Source organism: Oncorhynchus nerka, linkage group LG2, assembly GCF_034236695.1.
Source record: "Oncorhynchus nerka isolate Pitt River linkage group LG2, Oner_Uvic_2.0, whole genome shotgun sequence".
NCBI lineage: Eukaryota > Metazoa > Chordata > Actinopteri > Salmoniformes > Salmonidae > Oncorhynchus > Oncorhynchus nerka.
In genome coordinates this window covers 31436595-31455148 of record NC_088397.1, presented here as the reverse complement: position 1 = coordinate 31455148, position 18554 = coordinate 31436595, and the positions used below count along the sequence as shown (strand labels likewise).

Below are 18554 nucleotides of genomic sequence, written 5' to 3'. Positions count from 1 at the left end.
AGCCCACACAACGCCATATTTCGCTGTCTGCCATCTTGCTGGTACAGTTGAATTCATCCGCGAAGAGAACTCTTCTCCAGTGTGCCAGTGGCCATCGAAGGTGGGCATTTGCCCACCGAAGTTGGTTATGACTCCAAACTGCAGTCAGGTCAAGACCTTGGTAAGGACGACGAGCCCGCAGATAAGTTCCCTGAGACGGTTTCTGACAGTTTGTGCAGAAATTCTTCGGTTGTGCAAACCCACAGTTTCATCAGCTGTCCGGGTGGCTGGTCTCAGACGATCCCGCAGGTGAAGAAGCTGGATGTGGAGGTCCTGGGCTGGCGAGGTTACATGTGGTCTGCGGTTGTGAGGCCGGTTAGACGTACTGCCAAATTCTCTATCCAAATTATGGAAAAGAACATTAAATGCTCTGGCAACAGCTCTGATGTACATTCCTGCAGTCAGCATGCCAATTGCACACTTCCTCAAAACTTCAGACATCTGTGGCATTGTGTTGTTGTTTATTGTCCCCAGCACAAGGTGCACCTGTGTAATGACCATGCTGTTTAATTAGCTTCTTGATATGACACACCTGTCAGGTGGATGGATTATCTTGGCAAAGGACAAATGCTCACTAAAAGGGATATAAACAAATGTGTGCACAACATTTGAGAGAAATAAGCTTTTTGTGCATATGGAACACATCTGGGATCTTTATTTCAGCTTATGAAACATGGGACCAACACTTTACATGTTGCGTTTCTATTTTTGTTCAGTGTATCATTACTCTATACAGGGGATTACATATCCTCTGTTGAGTTAATATGCATTATGCAACATAATGTAACATTGTTACAGTTGAAGTCGGAAGTTTACATTCACTTAGGTTGGAGTCATTAAAACTTGTTTTTCAATCACTACAAATTTCTTAATAACTTCTTTGGGCTGAGGGCAGTATTGAGTAGCTTGGATGAATAAGGTGCCCAGAGTAAACTGTCTGCTAATCAGGCCCAGTTGCTAATATATGCATATTATTATGATTTTGATAGAAAACACACTGAAGTTTCTAAAACTGTTTGAATGATGTCTGTGAGTATAACAGAACTCATATGGCAGGCAAAAACCTGAGAAAAAAATGCAACCAGGAAGTGGGAAATCAGGTTTCAAATACACAGTGTCTATGGGGTCAAATTGCACTTCCTAAGGCTTCCACTAGATGTCAACAGTCTTTAGAACCTTGTTTGATGCTTTTACTGTGAGGTGGGGGCGAATGAGAGGGGAATGAGTCAGAGGTCTGCCAGAGAGGCACGAGCTGGTGACGCGTGTTCACGTGAGAGTTAGCTTGAGTTCCATAGCATTTCTGAAGACAAAGGAATTCTCCGGTTGGAACATTATTGAAGATTTATGTTAAAAACATCCTAAAGATTGATTCTATACATCGTTTGACATGTTTCTACGGACTGGAACTTCACTTTTTGACTTTTCGTCTGCTCCTAGTGATCGCGCATCATGAATTTGGATTACTGGGCTGGACGAGCGAACAAAAAGGAGGTATTTGGACATAAATGATGGACATTATTGAACAAAACAAACATTTATTGTGGAACTGGGATTCCTGGGAGTGCATGCTGATGAAGATCATCAAAGGTAAGTCAATATTTATAATGCTATTTCTAACATCTGTTGACCACACAACATGGCGGATATCTGTTTGGGTTGTTTTGGTCTCTGAGCGCCGTACTCAGATTATAGCATGGTGTGCTTTTTCCGTAAAGTTAAAAAAAAATCTGACACAGCGTTTGCAGTAAGGAGAAGTGTATCTATAATTCAGTGCATAATAGTTGTATCTTTTATCAATGTTTATTAATAGTATTTCTGTAAATTGATGTGGCTCTCTGCAAAATCCCCGGATGTTTTGGAACTACTGAACGTAATGCGCCAATGTAAACTGAGATTTTTTTTATATAAATATGAACTTTATCGAACAAAACATACATGTATAGTGTAACATGAAGTCCTATGAGTGTCATCTGATCATCAAAGGCTAGTGATTAGTCTTATCTATATTTCTGCTTTTTTGGCTGGAAAAATGACTGTGTATTTCTGTGACTTGGCTCTGACCTAACATAATCGTTTGGTTTGCTTTCGCTGTAAATTCTTTTTGAAAATCGGACACTGTGGTGGGATTAACAAGAAATTTATCTTTAAAATGGTGTAAAATACTTGTATGTTTGAGGAATTTTAATTATGGGATTTCGGTTGTTTTGAATTTGGCGCCCTGCACTTTCAATGGCAGTTGTCATATCGATCTACTTTGTGCATGACACAAGTCCTTTTTCCAACAATTGTTTACAGACAGATTATTTCACTTATAATTCACTGTATCACAATTCCAGTGGGTCAGAAGTTTACATACACTAAGTTGACTTTGCCTTTTAAACAGCTTGGAATATTCCAGAAAATGATGTCATGGCTTTAGAAGCTTCTGATAGGCTAATTGACATCATTTGAGTCAATTGGGGGTGTACTTGGGGATGTATTTCAAGGCCTACCATCAAACTCAGTGCCTCTTTGCTTGAAATCATTGAAAAATCAAAAGAAATCAGCCTAGACCTAAAAAAAATAGTTCATCTTTGGGAGCAATTTCCAAACGCCTGAAGGTACCATGTTCATCTGTACAAACAATAGTACGCAAGTATAAACACCATGGACCCACGCTCAGGAAGGAGACACGTTCTGTCTCCTCGAGATGAACGTACTATGGTGCGAAAAGTGCAAATCAATCCCTGAACAACGGCAAAGGACCTTGTGAAGATGCTGGAAGAAACCAGTACAAACGTATCTATATCCACGGTAAAAACGAGTCCTATATCGACATAACCTGAAAGTCCGCTCAGCAAGGAAGAAGCCACTGCTCCAAAACCGACATAAAAAAGCCAGACTACGGTTTGCAACTGCACATGGGGACAAAGATTGTACTTTTTGGAGAAATGTCCTCTGGTCTGATGAAACAAAATTAGAACTGTTTGGCCATAATGACCATCGTTATGTATGGAGGAAAAGGGGAAGCTTGCAAGCCGAAGACTACCATCCCAGCCGTGAAGCATGTGGTGGTTTCATCATGTTGTGAGGATGCTTTGCTGCAGGAGGGACTGGTGCACTAAACAAAAGAGATGGCTTCATGAGGGAGGAAAATGTATGTGGATATATTGAAGCCAAATCTCAAGACATCAGCCAGAGAGTGAAAGCTTGGTCGCAAATGGGTCTTCCAAATGGACAATGACCCTAAGCATACTTCCAAAGTTGTGAAAAAATGGCTTAAGGACAACAAAGTCAAGGTATTGGAGTGGCCATCACAAAACCCTGACCTCAATCCTATAGAACATTTGTGTGAAGAACTGAAAAAGCATGTGAGAGCAAAGAGGCCAACAAAACTGACTCAGTTACATCAGCTCTGTCAGGAGGAATGGGCCAAAATTCACCAAACGTATTGTGGGAAGCTTGTGGAAGGCTTCCAGAAATGTTTGACCCAAGTTAAACAATTTAAATGAACTACTGACCCACTGGGAATACGATGAAAGAAATAAAAGCTGAAATAAATCATTCTCTCTACTATTATTCTGACATTTCACATTTGTAAAATAAAGTGGTGATCCTCACTGACCTAAGATAGGGCATTTTTAATAAGATTAAATGTCAGGAATTGTGAAAAACTGTATTTGGCTAAGGTGTATATAAACTGACTTCAACTGTATCTGAGACAGAGACTAAAGGACTTTCCTTTTGTTTTACTGCATACAACAACGCCAGAGGATGAAGGACACGCAATATAGTATGCTACAGGAACTGTTTTGGGACTAGAGTCTGTACCTCGCCGGAAGCAGAGAAACAATTCTAGATGTGAACATGTTGTTATGGTTTTGGATTTGAGAACAGTAGAGAGAAGAACGACATTGGAAATGTTCCCTCTATGGCTTCAGTTCTAGCCTGGTTCCTAAAAGATATGTTGGTGCTGTCTTGCCAACGGCCATATGAGACAAGACAGCACAAACAGATCCTGGCGATCAGAGCCCTTTCCCTCTCCTGTCTCATTGGCCAGAGCCCTTTCCCTCTCCTGTCTCATTGGCCAGAGCCCTTTCCATCTCCTGTCTCATTGGCCAAAGGCCTTTCCCTCTCCTGTCTCATTGGCCAGAACCCTTTCCCTCTCCTGTCTCATTGGCCAGAGCCCTTTCCCTCTCCTGTCTCATTGGCCAGAGCCCTTTCCCTCTCCTGTCTCATTGGCCAGAGCCCTTTCCCTCTCCTGTCTCATTGGCCAAAGGCCTTTCCCTCTCCTGTCTCATTGGCCAAAGGCCTTTCCCACTCCTGTCTCATTGGCCAGAGCCCTTTCCCTCTCCTGTCTTTCCCTTGTCTACACCCTTTATCCAGTGATTTATGCAAGACTACTTAATGGTAATGAATGGAACCCAAGACTAGGATTGACTTCCCTGTGGCGCCTTCTTTGTCTTAAATGTCCTCTGTTACGTTTTAGTGTTAGGATGGAAGGAAATCCAACACTCAGAGTTAACATATTGAAACTATATGTTTTGTTTATTCAAGCCCCATTGTTGTTGTTACACAACTGGAAGTGTGAGATTCAGTGACTTCCCTTAAGCCTGGAAACAGAGCTGTAATGAAAGGATATAAAACAACCCGCTGAGGATAAGGTGAATGTTTCTCCACAGGCAAGGGGACACAAATCCAACATGCCAGATGCACCGGAACAAATCTGTGTTTCATTTCGACCCCTGGTGTAACCCATGTAAGTTTGATTAGTTACAGATATCATCTAACCCTCGCAGCTAGTAAACTGGATGACATGAAAAGACCTGCGTCGTATGAGAATGGCATACTCTATCCGCAACACAAAGGGTCTATTGAGCCTGGTCCGCTATTCCAGCCCGACGTGGGCCAAACCACTGAAACTGAGACCGGAGAGGGGTATTCATCCATTCTGGGTAAGATTTTGCTTTCCATCAGCCATGGGGAAAGGTTAAAACACCCTGGGGTGGTAGACTCTCCCTCCCCAGCCCTGGGTTGTGTTCATTAGGGCACGTAAGAGAAAACTTTTCAACATGTTTTGCAAAGGAAAACAAAAATGAGTGTGTCTTCTTGGGCTCCCGAGTGGCGCAGCGGTGTGACGCACTGCATCTCAGTGCTTGAGGCGTCACTACAGACACCCTGGTTCGAATCCGGGTTGTATCACAACTGGTCGTGATTGGGAGTCCCATAGGGCGGCGCACAATTGGCCCAGCTTCGTCCGGATTTGGCCGTCACTGTAAATAAGAATTTGTTCTTAACGGACTTGCACCGTTAAATAAAAGGTTAAATGTAAAACTAATTATTTTTATTTTTTATTGGATGAGTACAGGTTGCCCCTCTCTGTTTTAGACCATTTTCTTCCATTTGGTGCCTTATGAACATGACCCTGTCATTAGGTGGGAGTAGGGTGAAGATGTCCCTAGATGCTGATCTTGGGTCAGTTTGGCATTTCCCCCGCTCATGGTTAAGGTTAGGATTGGGGAGGAGAAGCTGATCCTAGATCTGCACCCCAGAGCCATTAGATGGTACTTACGGAACATGGTGTTGAACTGCTGGGGGTTGAGGTTCCACTTGCCCCAGGGGGTCTTGTGGCCCTTGGACTGAGCATAGTGGGCGTGGTTGAACTCGGGCTCTGTGCCGAAGGAATCCAAAACCCGCAGCATACACCTGTAATACACACCAAACACGACAAAGGTATCATACACCCGTCACACACCACATTATAGTGCTAGCATACATCTGTAGTACACACCGCATTACAGCATTAATACACACTTCCAGCTGTATGCCTCAACCGCTAATAAATGGTTAATTAATTACATGATGCATATCTTTTCCACACCTTCAGCATGGTCACAGATAGTGTACAAAGCGCAGAAAGAGCTTCCTACAGATGAAACTTGAACAGTAAAGGTTACACTTCATGACTAATTAGAGGACCAGAGAAAGGATGTCATGTGCAATGGAATGACACATTCATGACCTTTTCTCTCTCGCTTTCTCTCGGACGCTCCCCCTCTCTAATCAAGCCTTTTCGCTTTCTCTCTCCAACTATCTCTCTTTCAGTCACCTTCTCTCAGCTCCCATCTTTCAGTTTCCCTGACAAATGCTTTTTCAGATTATTTATTTTATGTAACTGGGCAAGTCAGATAAGAACAAATTCTTATTTACAATGACGGCCAAGGAGCAGTGGGTTAACTGCCTTGTTCAGGGGCAGAACGACAGATTTTTAACTTGTCAACTCGGGGAAATCGATCTACTGTAGCGACCTTTCCGTTACTGGCCCAACGCTCTAACCACTAGGCTTACCTGCTATCCATTATAAGTCCGCCGCCCCCATTATAAGTCCCCCCCCCCCCATTTTTTACATTTTATTTAAACCCTAAAAATAAACACCTGGCTATGCTTCACCACTATTCCTTTCCATCTTTAATCCTTCTGGACAGAGTCCAACATACTCCTCTGATTGACCCCTGGTGGGGTGGAGGTGTAATAATGAGCATTAATAAAAATTGATGAGGAGCCAGGAGTACCAGAGGGGCCGGCTAAGCTCAGTCTGGCAGCCCAGGCAAGGCCACTCCTGACCAGGCAGATGTTTCGTAGATGGTGGGTGGGTGGGTGTGTGCATGCGTGAGAAAGAGACAGACAGACAGACAGTGTGTGTGTGTGTGTGTGTGAAAGAGAGTGTGTCTCGTCTCAAGATGCTCAGGAAATAGGGGAAATGAATTCACAATGAGGAAACTTAAGACCAGTGTGACTAAAGCCGCAGCATGCAAATCTCTTCTTTTTGAGACACTTGTGTATTGTCAGACACAGTACAACATTCTTAGGAGATTATGAGAGAGAGATGCAGGTGAAATAGTCTTTCAAATGAGATTGTTGTAGACTGGAGACAAAGGTTGTAATTCAAACATTGTTCAGATCAATGTCAAGGAGTACAAAACGGTCGCCTTTAAGATATCAGTCATGTGTCTATAATGATTCCCATGTAGTATTGAGAATTAGACAAACTGAAATTATAGCGTATTATAGCCAGCAAATAATGATTACAGTCGATAGGATGACTGAAGCAAGCATTGGTTTTCTGTAGTGAGAGTGTGTGAGAGAGATAGACCAATACATAGACCGATACAGAAAGAGGAAGAGAAAGAACGAGTGAATGTGTGTTTGTTCCTGCCTGCATCTGTGTGTTTCCGTATGTGCCTGCTTGTGTGTGTGCCTGCTTGTGCCTGTTTGTGTGTGTGCCTGCTTTTGTGTGTGCCTGCTTGTGTGTGTGTGTGTGTCTGCCTGCCTGCTTGAGTGTGTGCCTGCTTGTGTGTGTGCCTGCTTGTGTGTGTGTGTGCCTGCATCTGTCTGTTTCCGTGTGCGCCTGCTTGTGTGCGTGCCTGCCTGCGCGTGTGTGCACGAGAGGGAAGAAGAGTGACAGGACAGGATAGGCGGCTCATTCATTCTAAAACCACTAATATTGCTGATCCGACCACTGGGATTCTCCCTACAGTCCTTTCACTGGCCTGAACAACTCCACTCACTTTCACTTTGGCCTTAGAACACAATCCTCAGTCTCAAATTCTCTTCCCTCTTGAGACTCAGATTGCTCCCTAATGGCACCCTATTCCCTATATAGTGCAGTGCACTACTTTTGACAAGCGTCCCATAGGGTTTTGGTCAAAATAGTGCACTACAGTGAGCTCCAAAAGTATTGGGATAGTGATACATGTTTTGCTGTTTTGGCTCTGTACTCCAGCACTTTGGATTTGAAATGATACAATGACTATGAGGTTTTATTGTAAATAAGAATATAATACAAGTTTTAACACTTCTACATTCATGTGGATGCTACCATGATTATTTTGTGCCCAATAGAAATGAATGGCAAATAATGTATTGTGAACATTTTGGAGTCACTTTTATTGTAAATAAGAATAGAATATGTTTCTGAACACTTCTACATTAATGTGGATGCTACCATGATTATGGATAGCCCAGAATGAATATTGAATAATGCTGAGTGAAAAAGTTAGATGCAAAAATATCATACCCCCCAAAATGCTAACCTCCCCTGTTATTGTAATGGTGAGATGTTAGCATGTCCCCTGTTATTGTAATGGTTAGCATGTCTTGGGGGTATGATATAAAATGCTAATCCCTCCTGTTATTGTAATGGGGAGAGGTTAGCATGTCTTGGGGGTATGATATAAAATGCTATCCTCCCCTGTTATTGTAATGGTGAGAGTTTAGCATGCCTTGGGGGTATGATATAAATACTAACCTCCCCTGTTATTGTAATGGTGAGAGATTAGCATGTCCCCTGTCATTGTAACGGTGCGATGTTAGCCTTTCTTGGGGGTATGATATAAAATGCTAACCTCCGCTCTTATTGTAATGGTGAGAGGATAGCATGCCTTGGGGGTATGATATTTGTGCGTCTAACTTTCTCACTCATCATTATTCAGGACTATCCGTAATCATGGTGGCATTCACATGAATGAGGAATTGTTCTATATTAGAAGCTGTTCTGGAGAGGCTGGAAAATGAAAGACACTTCAAGATGCAGTCCAGGATCTTAAGCACGACAAATTTGTAACATATTGTACAAATTGGATGTAACATGTTATAGGAATTGCAAACAATAACATATTATACGTAATGAATCACAATTGGATGACGTAGTACACAAAAAAATAATGACGTAGTACACAAAAAAATAATGACGTAGTAAACAAAAAAATAATGACGTAGTAAACCAAAAAATAATGACGTAGTAAACAAAAAAATAATGACGTAGTAAACCAAAAAAATAATGACGTAGTACACAAAAAAATAATGACGTAGTAAACAAAAAAATAATGACGTAGTACCCAAAAAAATAATGACGTAGTACACAAAAAAATAATGACGTAGTACACAAAAAAATAATGACGTAGTACCCAAAAAAATAATGACGTAGTAAACAAAAAAATAATGACGTAGTAAACCAAAAAATAATGAAACACAAAAAAATAAAAGTAAACAAAAAATAATGACGTAGTACCCAAAAAATAATGACGTAGTACACAAAAAAATAATGACGTAGTACACAAAAAAATAATGACGTAGTACCCAAAAAAATAATGACGTAGTACACACAAAAAAAACAGGGACCCGTTTTGGCTCGTAAGCACCATTTTCAAAACTACTGGCTGAAATTATACAAAGGTTCTGGAGCATCGCTTTAAGTAGAGAGGGAGAGAGCTGGATAGACGAGGAGGAGGAAGGAGAGGACATATGTAAGAACGTAAACAAGACAGGATTAGATAACTATGAGACCAAACTGTTCCATGACGTGATTCGTCGGGCTTAAAAATCAAAATGCACTTCCAACAGAACTTTTGCCTGAAGTTACAGTAAAACCGAGGCATCCTATAACCTTCCTGGAAGTGCACGTCACAAAATCAACACTGAATCAAGTGGCCAAATGTAAATGTCTTCACCGATATGTATAACGAGGAATTCATCAATACACTCATGAAAATGCCAGCTGGAACCTGCATTACGACCACACCGTCTGTAAAAAGGTTGAGTATATGTCCCAAACGGCTCCCCATTCCCTAAATAGTGCACTACTTTTGACATTTACATTTAAGTCATTTAGCAGACGCTCTTATCCAGAGCGACTTACAAATTGGTGCTTTCACCTTATGACATCCAGTGGAACAGCCACTTTACAATAGTGCATCTAGGTCTTTTAAGGGGGTGAGAAGGATTACTTTATCCTATCCTAGGTATTCCTTAAAGAGGTGGGGTTTCAGGTGTCTCCGGAAGGTGGTGATTGACTCCGCTGTCCTGGCGTCGTGAGGGAGTTTGTTCCACCATTGGGGGCCAGAGCAGCGAACAGTTTTGACTGGGCTGAGCGGGAACTGTACTTCCTCAGTGGTAGGGAGGCGAGCAGGCCAGAGGTGGATGAACGCAGTGCCCTTGTTTGGGTGTAGGGCCTGATCAGAGCCTGGAGGTACTGAGGTGCCGTTCCCTCACAGCTCCGTAGGCAAGCACCATGGTCTTGTAGCGGATGCGAGCTTCAACTGGAAGCCAGTGGGAGAGCGGAGGAGCGGGGTGATGTGAGAGAACTTGGGAAGGTTGAACACCAGACGGGCTGCGGCGTTCTGGATGAGTTGTAGGGGTTTAATGGCACAGGCAGGGAGCCCAGCCAACAGCGAGTTGCAGTAATCCAGACGGGAGATGACAAGTGCCTGGATTAGGACCTGCGCCGCTTCCTGTGTGAGGCAGGGTCGTACTCTGCGGATGTTGTAGAGCATGAACCTACAGGAACGGGCCACCGCCTTGATGTTATTTGAGAACGACAGGGTGTTGTCCAGGATCACGCCAAGGTTCTTAGCGCTCTGGGACGAGGACACAATGGAGTTGTCAACCGTGATGGCGAGATCATGGAACGGGCAGTCCTTCCCCGGGAGGAAGAGCAGCTCCGTCTTGCCGAGGTTCAGCTTGAGGTGATGGTCCGTCATCCACACTGATATGTCTGCCAGACATGCAGAGATGCGATTCGCCACCTGGTCGTCAGAAGGGGGAAAGGAGAAGATTAATTGTGTGTCGTCTGCATAGCAATGATAGGAGAGACCATGTGAGGTTATGACAGAGCCAAGTGACTTGGTGTATAGCGAGAATAGGAGAGGGCCTAGAACAGAGCCCTGGGGACACCAGTGGTGAGAGCACGTGGTGAGGAGACGGATTCTCGCCACGCCACCTGGTAGGAGCGACCTGTCAGGTAGGACGCAATCCAAGCGTGGGCCGCGCCGGAGATGCCCAACTCGGAGAGGGTGGAGAGGAGGATCTGATGGTTCACAGTATCGAAGGCAGCCGATAGGTCTAGAAGGATGAGAGCAGAGGAGAGAGAGTTAGCTTTAGCAGTGCGGAGCGCCTCCGTGATACAGAGAAGAGCAGTCTCAGTTGAATGACTAGTCTTGAAACCTGACTGATTTGGATCAAGAAGGTCATTCTGAGAGAGATAGCGGGAGAGCTGGCCAAGGACGGCACGTTCAAGAGTTTTGGAGAGAAAAGAAAGAAGGGATACTGGTCTGTAGTTGTTGACATCGGAGGGATCGAGTGTAGGTTTTTTCAGAAGGGGTGCAACTCTCGCTCTCTTGAAGACGGGAGGGACGTAGCCAGCGGTCAGGGATGAGTTGATGAGCGAGGTGAGGTAAGGGAGAAGGTCACCGGAGATGGTCTGGAGAAGAGAGGAGGGATAGGGTCAAGCGGGCAGGTTGTTGGGCGGCCGGCCGTCACAAGACGCGAGATGTCATCTGGAGAGAGAGGGGAGAAAGAGGTCAGAGCACAGGGTAGGGCAGTGTGAGCAGAACCAGCGGTGTCGTTTGACTTAGCAAACGAGGATCGGATGTCGTCGACCTTCTTTTCAAAATGGTTGACGAAGTCATCTGCAGAGAGGGAGGAGGGGGGAGGGGGAGGAGGATTCAAGAGGGAGGAGAAGGTGGCAAAGAGCTTCCTAGGGTTAGAGGCAGATGCTTGGAATTTAGAGTGGTAGAAAGTGGCTTTAGCAGCAGAGACAGAGGAGGAAAATGTAGAGAGGAGGGAGTGAAAGGATGCCAGGTCCGCAGGGAGGCGAGTTTTCCTCCATTTCCGCTCGGCTGCCCGGAGCCCTGTTCTGTGAGCTCGCAATGAGTCGTCGAGCCACGGAGCGGGAGGGGAGGACCGAGCCGGCCTGGAGGATAGGGGACATAGAGAGTCAAAGGATGCAGAAAGGGAGGAGAGGAGGGTTGAGGAGGCAGAATCAGGAGATAGGTTGGAGAAGGTTTGAGCAGAGGGAAGAGATGATAGGATGGAAGAGGAGAGAGTAGGGGGAGAGAGAGCGAAGGTTGGGACGGCGCGATACCATCCGAGTAGGGGCAGTGTGGGAAGTGTTGGATGAGAGCGAGAGGGAAAAGGATACAAGGTAGTGGTCGGAGACTTGGAGGGGAGTTGCAATGAGGTTAGTGGAGGAACAGCATCTAGTAAAGATGAGGTCGAGCGTATTGCCTGCCTTGTGAGTAGGGGGGAAGGTGAGAGGGTGAGGTCAAAAGAGGAGAAGAGTGGAAAGAAGGAGGCAGAGAGGAATGAGTCAAAGGTAGACGTGGGGAGGTTAAAGTCGCCCAGAACTGTGAGAGGTGAGCCGTCCTCAGGAAAGGAGCTTATCAAGGCATCAAGCTCATTGATGAACTCTCCGAGGGAACCTGGAGGGCGATAAATGATAAGGATGTTAAGCTTGAAAGGGCTGGTAACTGTGACAGCATGGAATTCAAAGGAGGCGATAGACAGATGGGTAAGGGGAGAAAGAGAGAATGACCACTTGGGAGAGATGAGGATCCCGGTGCCACCACCCCGCTGACCAGAAGCTCTCGGGTGTGCGAGAGCACGTGGGCGGACGAAGAGAGAGCAGTAGGAGTAGCGGTGTTGTCTGTGGTGATCCATGTTTCCGTCAGAGCCAAGAAGTCGAGGGACTGGAGGGAGGCATAGGCTGAGATGAACTCTGCCTTGTTGGCCGCAGATCGGCAGTTCCAGAGGCTACCGGAGACCTGGAACTCCACGTGGGTCGTGCGCGCTGGGACCACCAGATTAGGTGGCCGCGGCCATGCGGTGTGGAGCGTTTGTATGGTCTGTGCAGAGAGGAGAGAACAGGGATAGACAGACACATAGTTGACAGGCTAGAGAAGAGGCTACGCTAATGCAGAGGAGATTGAATGACAAGTGGACTACACGTCTCGAATGTTCAGAAAGTTAAGCTTACGTAGCAAGAATCTAATTGACTAAAATGATTAAAATGATACAGTACTGCTGAGGTAGGCTAGCTGCGTTGTTGACACTACCCTAATCAAGTCGTTCCGTTGAGTGTGAAGTTTCTACAATGCTGCTTTTCGGGGCTAGCTGGCTAGCTAGCAGTGTTGGTTACGTTACGTTGCGTTAGGAGAACGACAATAGCTGGCTAGCTAACCTAGAAAATCGCTCTAGACTACACAATTATCTTTGAAACAAAGACGGCTATGTAGCTAGCTATGTAGCTAGCTACGATCAAACAAATCACACCGTTGGGACTGTAATGAAATGAAATGAAAATATGATACTACCTGTGGAGCGAAGCGGAATGCGACCGGAATACGAAAGTTCTATTCAGTAGACGTTGGCTGGCTATTGGCTAGCTAGGAGTGTCTCCTACGTTAAGGACGACAAAATAGCTGGCTAGCTAACCTCGGTAAATTAAGATAATCACTCTAAGACTACACACTCTAACTACACAATTATCTTGGATACGAAGACAGCAAAGACAACTATGTAGCTAGCTAATACTACACTAATCAAGTCGTTCAGTTGAGTGTGATAGTTACTACAGTGCTACGGTAGACGGTGAACGTGTTGGGCAGATAGGAGACGACGAAATACGATAATTACGCAATTATCTTTGATACAACGACGACTATGTAGCTAGCTAAGAAGAAATTGCTAAGATTAGACAAATCAGACCGTTGTACTATAATGAAATGTAATGAAATGTAATGAAAAAGTTATACAACCTGCAGACCGAAGCGCGGATGCGACCGGCTCGCTCCAACCCGGAAGTTGTTAAAACAAACGCATACTAAAGGGAATAGGGAGCCGTTTGGGATGCATCCCAGTCAATTTCCTCAGAGCAAGATGAAACAGAATGCAAACCCGAAACAAACAAAACGTGTTGACACGAGAAAGGAAATCTTGGGGCTATTAGCGAACCTGACTTCTTGTTCTCACAAGGCAGTTCTCGTAACAACCTCCAACCACACCGTTGGGATACTTCAGAGGAACAATTAGTCCCACTTAAGACCAGTGGGACTAAAGCCACAGCATGCAAATCTCTTCTTTTTGAGACACGTGTATTGTCAGACACAGTACAACATTCTTAGGAGTTTATCAGAGCGAAAGAGAGCGAGAGACAGAGAGAGAGAGAGAGATGCAGGTGAAAGTCTTTCAAATGAGATTGTTGTCGACTGGAGACAAAGGTTGTAATTCAAACATTGTTCAGATCAGTGGCAAGGAGTACAAGGTGCCGGTTCAGACAGTCTTATCAGTGGAGCGGACAAACGCACGCGCACATTAGAGAGTGGGCAGAAAACAGACACATTAACAGACACAACCATGACCACCGCTCCCCATTAAGAGTTAAGACCTTGACCTGATGTTCCCATGGAAACGGCCTACCAACATTGGAACATCAAACGATTGTGCTCAGACGTAATGCAATTTTAGCCCAGTGAAAGAACAGTTTGATGGCAGTCACTGTAACAGAGCTGGTTCACATGATAGTGAGCTTGTTCGATGAGAAGCCTTGCATGAGACCTGAAGATTTCTGTTAGCTTGAAAAGAAAATTAGGGGCTTACAGAAGAAAAACCCATCCACCCATCCAGGCAGGGGGAGCAGGCCCACCTCGGAGAGCATGGCGCTTGCAACACCAGGGTTGTGGGTTCGATTCCCACGGGGGACTAGTACGAGAAAAAAGTATGAAAATGTATGCACCCACTACTGTAAGTTGCTCTGGATAAGAGCATCTTGCTAAATGACTCAAATGTCAACCCAGCCTGGGCCTTAGTCTCAGCCTACTCATTCAGATGCTAATGAGTGTGTAAATCACATCTATTCCCACCCTCTGTGCCTGGGTCTTTGCCTCCTGAATAGCTACCCCACCAGGTATCAAATAAGCTGCAGGAAATAGGCCTCTTTTCATCCCGCCAACCTCTCTCCGCTTCTCTCCAATCAGTAAATGAGCAGTGGGCGAACACTCTGACAGCATGCCCCAGCAATGCTTGGTATCCTACAGGGAGGGATACAGCCTCGGAGACTCAGAGGGACACAGACAGAGAGCCTGACACTGTTCCCACTTCCCAATTAGTCAGAGCAGCAAGGAGGATGCGGATTCCAAAGAGATCAAATCAAATCAAATATACCCCCTGACACAGGCGTAAACGAGGATACCAGGAAACTCATTGGATGAAAAACTAGGACGCTCATATTTTTAACTAAGGCATTGTATGACGAGTCAGATAGATTTCAGAACCATGTGTATGTGAGATGAGTTGTGTTAGTTGATAGGTGTTCTTCTAGGAAGGAGATGTGTAAGTAACTTCTCTCTCGCTCTCCATCTAACTAAATGAACAACATCACACACACACACACACACACACACACACACACACACACACACACACTCCCGAGTGGTGCAGTGGTCTAAGGCACTGCATCTCAGTGCTAGAGGCATCACTACAGACCCTGGTTCGATTCCAGGCTGTATCACAGCCGGCCGTGATTGGTGGTCCCATAGGGCTGCGAACAATTGGCCCAGCATCATCCGGGGGTTTGGCCAGGGTAGACAGTCATTGTAAATAAAAATGTGTTCTTAACTGACTTGCCTAGTTAAATAAAAAATTTAAAAACATCACATGTCCCAGCCCATAGATGAGGTGGATGTGTAGACAGACAGAGACAGAGATACATATATGGAGTACTTACTGGTAGTGGACCCAGGAGGGCCCCAGTGTCTTCTTGAACTGGGTCAGGCCCACAATGTCAATGTAAATGAGCTCCACCACCTTGTCCCCCTGGGTGGGGCAGCTGGACTTGTTCCCCATCACTCTCCTCATGATCCTGCACGAAGAGAGGGAGTGGGCTTAGTTAGGACCCACAGGGTGTATCTGAAATGGCACCATATTCCCCTATATAGTTCACTACTTTTGACCAGGGCTCTGGGGTTGAGAACAGTTTTAAATTCACTGTAACATGGACAATAACGTGGTATTGTAATATATTACAAAAAGAGAGCAACAACATGATGTAAACACACAACAAACAAAGAGAAGAAAGCTATGGATTTTTTACACACAGTAAACCCCTCTTATGCAAATAGGAAGCAATATGAGACAGGTTTTACCTAACGAAGCGGGACTAGAGCACACAAAGAACATGTGGGTGTTGCAACCATCTCACATTACACTAGCTTTAGCTGTACTTAGCTTCTGCTGCTCATACCATAGGTGACCTTGGGGAGGTAATACCAGGGGCTATATGCATCAAGCATCTCAAGAGTAGGAGTGCTGCTGATTTAGGATCAGTTTAGCCTTTTAGAGCACAATGAATAAGACTACATGGACAGGCGAGACCTGGACCTCTATCCATAAAGTGTCTCAGAGTAGGAGTGCTGCTGATCTAGGAACAGTTTAGCCTTTTAGAGCACAATGAATAAGACTACATGGACAGGCGAGACCTGGACCTCTATCCATAAAGTGTCTCAGAGTAGGAGTGCTGCTGATTTAGGATCAGTTTAGCCTTTTAGAGCACAATGAATAAGACTACATGGACAGGCGAGACCTGGACCTCTATCCATAAAGTGTCTCAGAGTAGGAGTGCTGCTGATCTAGGAACAAGTCCCAACCTTATTCATTATGATCCTAGAACTGTTCAAGACGAAACGCCCTTCATAATTTTACGTTGGAAAACGTTTTTAGCCGTTTCGCTACGGTACTCTGCACTGAACACCACCCAGATATGTCTGAGGGGTGCACACACACACACACACACACACACACACACACAAACACACACACTCACTCTTTGAGCTCGGCCAAGGAGGCGGAGATGCGTACGTCGTGGCCCAGCAGGTAGAGGGTGGTGATGAGGTCGCTCCATTGCACCAGCTCACCCAGGGGCCCCCCACTGAAGGCGTTCTCTGCGATCTTGAAGCCCGACTCCTTGGTCAACAGGCCCAGGTGCACCAGGATCTGACGGAGAGAGAGGGGCACGGATGGTGTCAGTTCAGTTTAAATCTATTGTTTCTCATTGTGGCTCAGTTGGTTAAAGCATGGCGCTAGCAATGCCAGGGTTGCGAGTTTGATTCCCAACGGGGCTATCAATACAGAGAAGTAAGGAAATGGGTTATATCATCAACATTTAAGAAATTCATACAGTATTACCAACCCAATAAATCACGGTGTAATATAGTGTGCAACTTTTTTTATTCAAGTATGTTCGGGCACATCGCCAACCATTTGGGTGTGCGTCTTTAGTTCGTGAAGTAATCCAAACGCAATTCAATGGGTTGGAAAACTGTAATAAGGCATTTTCCCTATTCAAACGGCAGGCTCGTTTCAATTCCCCGAGTACAGCATGGCAGAACGCAAGATGCGCTCCACAGAAGACGTTTCATTATTAACATCAGAGCGCACAAGTCTCCTTCTACTCACCAGGGAACACACTGAGCCACGGGACAGAATCCAACTTTACAATGTTCTGTGCTTTCTATGGACGTTCTCAACACACTTTCAGCTGCCGTGTTAGCCAGCGTCTCAGACAGCACCATATTCCCTATATAGTCCACTGCTTTTTACCAGGTCCCAGAGTGGTAAACTATGTAGAGGATAGGGTGCAATTTGGGACGGAGACACAATCACCAAGGTGCATTGTTCAGAGATTAATGGGTAGAGAGAGGATTATGACTGTAATAATATAAAAATCAGCACACTGTGACTGTGTTTCAAATGGCATCCTAATTCCCTATATAGTGCACTACTGTCGGCCAGGGAATATAAGGCTACGGTGAAAAGTATTGCAATTTACAGGGAATAGGGTGCCGTTTGGGACCAAGCCTATCTTGACTCTTTAGGGTCATGGAAATGGGGCAGGCTCCTTGTTCCTGGCCTGATCCCAGATCTGTTTGTGTGGTCTTGCCAAGTTGGCAAGACAGCACAAAGAGATCTGGGATCAGGCTACTTTGTTCCTGCTCGGAGCCTTTGGCATGAGAGGTTGGGCTGGGTCCCGAATCTCCCCACTTCTCCTAAAGTGTACTCTTGCTCACTCAAGCCAACGCTTACACCAATCATGTGTTTTAAAAATCCATTACAAGGAGTATGTAAGCGTACACTTCTTGGGAAAAAAGTGAAGAATTGGAGTTTCAGGTGCAAAGAGACGTTGTTCCACTCTAACTAGAGGAAGTAGGTCTCTCACCATATGTCATATCCACACTGTTAAAAGCCGTAGAGTCAGAAAGAGGAAGTCCTGAAGATCACTAGGGAACTGAAAGATCCATTACTAATCGTTGGGGCCAGGTAGCAGAACACAATAGACTTTCCTTGTTTCAATATTCTCAGTTCAGAAAGGCATGGGCTGACTCTATTCTCCAATATTCTCTATATTCTCTAATATTCTCTATTCTTCTATTCTCCAAGTAGCGAATATATTTTTGGCTGTGTGTTTGTGTGAGTGCGTGCAAGTGTTTTAAGTGCAAGCTTGCATGAGTACGTGTTTTAGAGCGTGTCCGTGTCCTACCTTCTTCCTCTTGCGCTTGGCCAGGTTCTGCTTGGCAGCCAGGGCGCGGATGGCGTTGATCCAGGGGTCTTCCATGCGCTTGATCCGGAGCATCATCCAGCGGAACTCCTCTCGCCGAGACGTGACCCGGTATAGCTCCTCGAAGCTCGTCCGGATCTCCGTCTAGGAA

The 18554-nt window shown here is 45.1% G+C and overlaps 1 protein-coding gene across 1 annotated transcript in view; it reads right to left on the bottom strand.

Annotated features, from left to right (window-relative positions):
- LOC115134299 (alpha-1,6-mannosylglycoprotein 6-beta-N-acetylglucosaminyltransferase A-like) overlaps positions 1–18554 on the bottom strand; it is a 116374-nt gene that overhangs the window by 40240 nt on the left and 57580 nt on the right. Inside the window, exons 7-10 of the mRNA XM_029668131.2 lie at positions 18386–18547; positions 16673–16842; positions 15578–15712; positions 5591–5724 (exon numbers count right to left, since the gene is read on the bottom strand). Of these exons, the coding sequence (XP_029523991.1) occupies positions 5591–5724; positions 15578–15712; positions 16673–16842; positions 18386–18547 (601 nt within the window). The remainder of the gene's footprint in view (positions 1–5590; positions 5725–15577; positions 15713–16672; positions 16843–18385; positions 18548–18554) is intronic.